We start from the raw sequence: 7,315 nt of genomic DNA on the forward strand, positions 1-7,315 counted from the left end.
CAAACAGATTTTTTTCTTCAATTCAGTGCCAAAAACACAATGAAATCGTCAATCACAATTATTAATGTGACAATGAATTGTCAACTTAACAAATTAACTTCTCTTGACGGAGCGTTCCTCAGTGCCGTTCACTTCTTGTATACAGCTGGACTAAAAAGCTGAATAACTCTAAATCTGCAGAGCTCTCCGTGGGTTTTATAAAACACGTGATGTTCGGAGGTCTTCGCTGATTATCCGGTGATCCCGATTGGAACATTGGCGCTTTCTAGAGCAAGGATAACTTAATTTTAGCTCGCTAGCATTGGCGCTAATTATTTAGCATCTAAGATGGCCGCCCAAGTCGGACGTGTATCCAGCGTGCAACACACTAAAACTAAGTACATCCGGGTCGGCGGTCTAGCGTTGGCTCTTGCGTCCACCAGGTGGCAGTCAACTTGTTAAATGTGTAATCGTGACAGCCCTACATGATGATGATGATGATGATGACAATGACACTGTCTAACGTCTACTATCTAACAATGTCTCTCTGTCTCTTGCCCCCATACCCCCCTTTCTTTCTCTCCCCCTGTGTGTGTGTGTGTGTGTGTGTGTGTGTGTGTGTGTGTGTGTGTGTGTGTGTGTGTGTGTGTGTGTGTGTGTGTGTAGGTGTGGTCTGGGGAGGAGGAGGAGGTGGAGGAGGAGGAAGGGGACTCTAAAGGAGCCATTGTGTTGTGTATGCAGGCGGAGCACGCGGGGACCAGGACCTACTACTTTGGAGCAGAGAGCCACCAGGAGCAGGAGGAGTGGATCCATATGATGAGTGGAGCCACACAGTTCTATGCGCAGAGGTACTACTGGAGATGAAGAGCTACCGCTTTCCTTCCCTAGAAATTGAATACTTTTAGCTCTTTTTGACTATACGAGAACTAAGCAAACCATGACTTAAAAAATCACACCTGTGTGAACTGAGTGGTGCAAGGTCTTATATAGCCTGATCAGCTGTGGTCTGACGTAATGTCACTAACCATAGCAACCATGCTCGTTGTTTTGGTACGAACAAACACGGGTACACGGGTACAAAGCCAGTTGTTGGAGTGGTTTGCACCACTCAAAAAACAACATTAAAAAACACAACTTCACAGGTTCCAGAAGGTTCTGGGTTAACCCTTCATGGTCTAAAAGAGTCCTCCCCAATGGTGTTTTTTGTATTTGTCTCAGTAAAGAACTTAAAGAATGATTATCAATAGAGACATTAGTTGAACAAATACTGAAACATTCATGTGGACTCCTGGCGGGCCCCAGGCCATACGTTGAGAAACAGCGTCTTGGGCGACAGTAATCATTTTTGTCTTGGACGTTTTCCTTTCTTGTCATTCATGTCCCATTTATTCCCCCCCCTCCCTCTTCCAGCAGGATAAACCGTGAGAACGCCTCCCCTGCACCCGTGGAAGCCAACCATACCATGGTAACCAAAGCACCCGACAACACACACACATCACAGCAGCAGCCGCCCACGCAGACGACGCGCAGCCACGACAACGACGCCCCTGAGGGCGGCGACCAGCGGCCTCAGCCCGAAGTCAACGGCGTGGACAGCGCCGAGACGCCCTCTCCCTCCACGCCCGTCGACGACGAGCTCGCCAACATTAACGCCAACAACCAGGAAGCCAGGAGGATGAGCGAGGAGAGGAGAGGCGGAGGAGGAGGAGGGGAGAGAGGAGGCGGAGAGAGAGACCGGGTCGGTCCGAGCCCTGCTTCCCACGGCGGCCACCACGCCCCTCAGCAGCCCAACCAGCAGCCCAACGGCTGGGGCCCCTACGGCCCCCCGCCGCACCATGCCGCCAATCATCCCCCGCCCAGGTGGGGCTGCTTCACCATTTACACGTTTAATGTTGACCGTTAATTGCCACGTGAATTATTGTGTTTTTGGCATTGGAAATTGGAACATTTAATATGAATTGAAATTACATTCACTGCGCAAAAAGCATGGAATACGGATGTGGATATTACAGGAAACTCCCGTTAAACTTTCCAACAAACTCCGGTAAACTCCCGAATTGTACCATCACAGCTGTATATTACGGTATATTACTGTATGCCTGCTAAACGTGAGGTTTACGGGCAAATCTAGTGCCCATAATTGCCTCTTCGGCTTCGTAATAGAGTTTTTATAAATGTTATACTTTTAATAATAGCGGATATAGTTGATCTACGTGTTGTAAGCTTTAGATCAGCTATTTTTCAACATGGATTGCGATGATCTCAACGGTTATGTAATCATTGTGTCAACCCTCCTCCTGCGCCCAGGGGCCACAGTAACAACTATGTAATCATTGTGTCAACCCTCCTCCTGCGCCCAGGGGCCACAGTAACGGCCGCCCGCCTCCGGGCGTACACCCTGACGGCGGGGGCGGTGGCGGGCCGCCGCCGCGGGAGCCGGCCAGGGACCAGCCGCCAGAGAACGTGGTGCTGATGAGGGGCTTCGTGCCCCGGACGGTCACGGAGAGGATGGTGCAGAGGAAGAGCTCCATGACACAGCTGCAGCAGTGGGTGAACCAGCGCAGGGTCATCCCCACTCAAGAGGACATGAACAGGTAGATGGATTCTTTTGAAGTGAAATCACCATGCACTCTGGTATGTTCCTTTTGGAGCGGTGCCTCAGGTTCACACCTGAGACACAGCTGTCTCCTCGGTGTGTCTGTGTTCCAATGGGAGTCACGTGGTTTGATGACACACCCTTGTTGCATGGCCCCCATTCAACAAGGTTGTGTCATCAAAACACGTGACTCCCATTGGAAATGCATTGCGAGCTGTCTGTCTGTCTGTCTGTCTGTCTGTCTGTCTGTCTGTCTGTCTGTCTGTCTGTCTGTCTGTCTGTCTGTCGGTCGGTCGGTTGAACTGTCGAACAGCTGCAATACCGCTGGGTGACACTGTTGAGCAGCCTAAAGGGGCCCTTCACACTGCAGCCAGCCAGCGGTGTTGTTGTTGTTGAGCAGCCGCACCGCTCAGTTCACACGGGTGTGATTTATTTTTATTTTTTTAAGCTGATGACTTTAACTTTCTGCAACTTTTTAGAATGACTCCACTTCATTTCCAGGAAGGAACTCGTTTCACTATAATTGAAACATTTCTTTGGAAAATGACAAAATTTTCTAAATTTCAATACGGCAATGTATTGATGTTAAAAGAAAATATACTTGTACTGTAATTTGTACTTTTAAATACTTTTGAATGAGTATTTACTTGTGTATACTGTACCTTGTCCAAACAATTGATCTTCCAGCGATAACGATCGTATCAGAGGGGGGTCTGAGGGCTAATGCATATCAAACTGCATGTCCTTGAAATTAAAAACTTTGAGAATCACTGTTGTCTAGTACCTTATGCCAGTGGTTGTCGAACCTTTTTCATATCAAGGTCCATTATTGTCTCCACCACCGAAGGCATGGGGAGAGAGTATGTTTTGCACTCCGTCCGTCCGTCCGTCCGTCCGTCCGTCCGTGTGTGTGTGTGTGTGTGTGTCCGTCCTTCCGTCTGTGAACAGCTAATCTCCGGCACCGTTGACCCGGTCGATGCCAAATTTTGCACACACACTCCCTGGATGCCAATGATGAACCTCTGCCCCAAAATTTCCAGAATGGCCTGTTATAGCGCCACCAGGAGGCCGCTTTGTGCAAAACAGGTTTTTGGACAGTACACCTACCTATTTTGTCCAAACATCACGCAAATTGGTACACAGTCTCTCTAGAGCCATTCAACGAAACGGGTTTTTCAGATTTCTCAGACTCCATCCTGATTGGCTAAGATTGGCTTCCAAAGTTCGCAGGAGTGCTCAGTTTCAAACAAAATCCTGCAAATCATGAACACATTGTGTGATTTCCGTGAAATTGTGCACGCACATTCCCACTAGGCCGAGGAAGAAATGCCACATGAACATTTTCAACTCAGCCTCATGGTGGCGCTATAACTGGCCGAAAACTGTTTTTACCTCGAACTGCACGGATCTGTGGATAACTTTGTATGCCAACTCCCTAGAGGCCAAGGAAAAACCTTTGCCTGGTATTTTTCACATCTGCTCTTTATAGCGCCACCAGGAGGCCGACATATGTAAAACACATTTTCTAATATTACTCCTTCAGATTTTATCCAAATTTCACGCAAATCGGTACACATGCTCTCCATAGTCATGTGATCAAGACGGGTTTGTTTGATTTCTCATAATCCACCCTCATTGGCTACAATAAAATTCTAAACTTTTCAGGAGTAGCCCGCTTTGTACCTGTTTTGTACAAATCGCCACAACTACTCAACGCAGCGATTGTGGTGAAACTGTGCATGCATATTCCCACTAGGCTTTGGAAGAAATGCCACAGTTTTCAAATCAGCCTCATGGTGGCGCTACAACAGGCCAAGCCGCGTCTCTCACACACACACACACACACACACACACACACACACACACACACACACACACACACACACACACACACACACACACACACACACACACACACACACACACACACACTTATATTGCTCCTAAACATTTTGCCAAACATCACACACACACTCCTATCCTCCTGGTGGAGACCTGTGCCCAGAAGGGCACTTTTTCTAGTTTATTCTGCATTTTCCATAAACCACCTGTGATTTAGCCTCTCAGACCCAAACGAAATAATATTTTGTTAATGCTCACAATTCCATGCTGTATTGATGTGGTACCACTAGGAGAGACAACAATGCTGATCAAAAATAACAATTATTTTACATTCTCTATTGTGTAGACATCTTGTAAATTAAGTAATGCAGATGTTTGACAATAATTTTAATCTTGAGAGCGTCAAATTAAACCAAGGTTTCATTTTACGCTCTAAAGTACGGGACTAACTAAGCATTATGTTATACTTTAGCTATTGAAAAATAGCAGATCTACAAGCTCATAGCGCGCCACCGAGTGGTGCGCTACGAGCTTGTAGGTCTGCTATTTTTGAAAAATCGTGAAAATGCGGCACAAATCTTTGAATATATTCTTTCAGAATACTTTAAAAAAATATATTTCGACGTCAGGCCTAAATGGGTTAAAGATATGGACACCTGGAACCCCCTCAAGGACCACAGGTGGTCCCCGGGAACCACTGGTTGAAAACCACTCATGCAATATGCACTGGTTGAAGACAACAACTTGACCAACACGTTCCTTGTGTTCTCTCCTCCCGTGTCCCTTCCAGCCCGTCCCGCTACTACACCGTCAACCGCGGCGTCTCGGCGGACTTCTACGGCGCGTACCACCCGGGCGGGCCGCAGTACGTGGACGAGTACCCGCTGTACCCGCCGGGCGTCCGCCCCGACAGCATCTGCTCCGTGTCGGCCGTGGGGGGAGGAGGAGGAGGAGGCTACGACCGGCGGCGCTCGCTGAGGGACGGCCCGCCCACGCCGCACTACGGGCCCCCGATGCCCAGGGACCCCTGGGGGCCCCCCCACCAGCAGCAGCAGCAGTACTACGGCAGCCCCGGAGGCGTGGACATGGCCCAGGCATGGATTTTTAAGATCTCTTCAGTTGCCATGACTGATATCAGTCAAGCATGTTGCGCACCGAAAATAGCCGATCCACAAGCTCACGACGCGTTGCGCTGCGTCGCGGTGTGAGCTTGTGGATCGGCTATTTTCTGTCATTAGTTGTTTAAACCTATTTAGACCTGAGGCCGATTCTAAAAACGCCTTCTAAAACGTAACCTAAGGTTTTTTGAAAACCTTCACATTTTTATATATATATATATATATATATATAAAAACTTTATTACAGGCTCGTGGCCCACAAGGTAAGACAGTACATCACATATATGAGAATAAAAATAAATAAAAATACAGTACATTTACCCAGCCCTACAGGTTACTACTCTAGGTGAGGCACTCATGCCAGTGTCCTCTGATGGTAGAAGTGTACCTTACAGAACTACGGCCTGGGTCTGTCATCTGTCCAATGAGTCCATTCAGTGAGCGATCCAGCCTGCTCATGAATTTGAATGTCAGGTTCCTCAACAGAGCCATATATAAAAAAGAAAAAAAGGAAAAGTAGGCCTATGTACTATATGAGACACAGAGGGCACATCCGGCATGAAAGGTAAAACATCATATAGGTTACACCAGGTCATGAAAGGTAAAACAACATATAGGTTACACCATGAAAGGTAAAACAACATATAGGTTACACCATGAAAGGTAAAACAACATATAGGTTACACCAGGTCTAAATAAAGGGTATTTGAAGTGGTCAAACTAGCAATTGAAAAGCATCCTCCATAAACACAGAATGGTGTCAGAAATGTCAGAAAAGCTAAGTTAAAGCAGTTAAAGCCTCAAACTGGCTGGCTCTATGTACAGTAGAACAGCAGCAACATAGGATTATACCTAAACATTTAGAAAGAGAATAAAATCCGCACTCTCAGTAATAGAGTCTTGTTTAATAAGGGTAGGATCTGCAGCAGCAGCTGCAGTCTGCTAGCCCGGTGAAACCACTCCCCCTGCTGGACAACATTTGAAACAGCTGGCGAGGCTAGGACTCCTACTATTACTGAGAGTGCAGATGTTATTCTCTTTCTATATAGCCTATACGTATTCCCTGAATCGGCACCCAGCATACGCCTGGACCCTCACAGACTGTCAACTTGAGCTGAGCGAGCCTTTCACTTGAAGTGAGTTGAATACCTAAACATGACCATGAAACCTTTAGTCATGAGATGTCATGTGGCTTTATTCCATGGGCCCATGCAGGCGTCCATGAGGCGCCTGTCCATCCAGCCTCGCTCCAGGTCCGTGCCGCGGTCCCCCTCCTCGTCGTCGGGGGGTCCCTACTCGCCGGGGCCGCACAGCTTCGTCTCGCCGGCCCGCTCGCCCTCCACGCGCTTCGACCGCCTCCCGGGGAGGCTGAGAGAGGACGTGATCTACGCCGACCCTTCCATCTACGGGATGAGGAGGTCTATTAGCTCGCCCAAGGTGAGGGAGAGGACGGGTGTGCGTGTGCGTGCGCGCGTGCGTGTGTGTGTGTGTGTGTGTGTGTGTGTGTGTGTGTGCGCATAACGGGCTGTGTGCTCTATGTTTCTGTGTGGTGACTGACTATACTGAATGCATGCTCATCAGTCGGTATCGGCTGCACAACATAATTTCATTAACGTTGTCTGGGATAAACGGTATGTCTTTTATATGCACATAACAACTGTAAACATATTCACCCTCTTTCACTCATAACCTCCTCCCTCCCTCCCTCCCTTTCATTCCTTCCTTCCTTCCTTCTATCCTTCCAATCGTTCCTTCCTTCCGTCCGTTCCCTCCCTCCTCT

The 7,315-nt window shown here is 48.0% G+C and overlaps 1 protein-coding gene across 1 annotated transcript in view; it reads left to right on the forward strand.

Annotated features, from left to right (window-relative positions):
* Positions 1 to 327: 327 nt before the first annotated feature.
* plekha6 (pleckstrin homology domain containing, family A member 6) overlaps positions 328 to 7,315 on the forward strand; it is a gene marked incomplete at its 5' end in the record, with an annotated part of 56,104 nt that continues 49,116 nt past the window's right edge. Inside the window, 6 exons of the mRNA XM_079509745.1 lie at positions 328 to 339; positions 646 to 827; positions 1,390 to 1,839; positions 2,340 to 2,573; positions 5,208 to 5,496; positions 6,751 to 6,972. Coding sequence (XP_079365871.1) covers positions 328 to 339; positions 646 to 827; positions 1,390 to 1,839; positions 2,340 to 2,573; positions 5,208 to 5,496; positions 6,751 to 6,972 — 1,389 coding nt within the window. The remainder of the gene's footprint in view (positions 340 to 645; positions 828 to 1,389; positions 1,840 to 2,339; positions 2,574 to 5,207; positions 5,497 to 6,750; positions 6,973 to 7,315) is intronic.

This window comes from Electrona antarctica (assembly GCF_951216825.1).
Source record: "Electrona antarctica genome assembly, chromosome: 9".
Classification (NCBI taxonomy): Eukaryota; Metazoa; Chordata; class Actinopteri; order Myctophiformes; family Myctophidae; genus Electrona; species Electrona antarctica.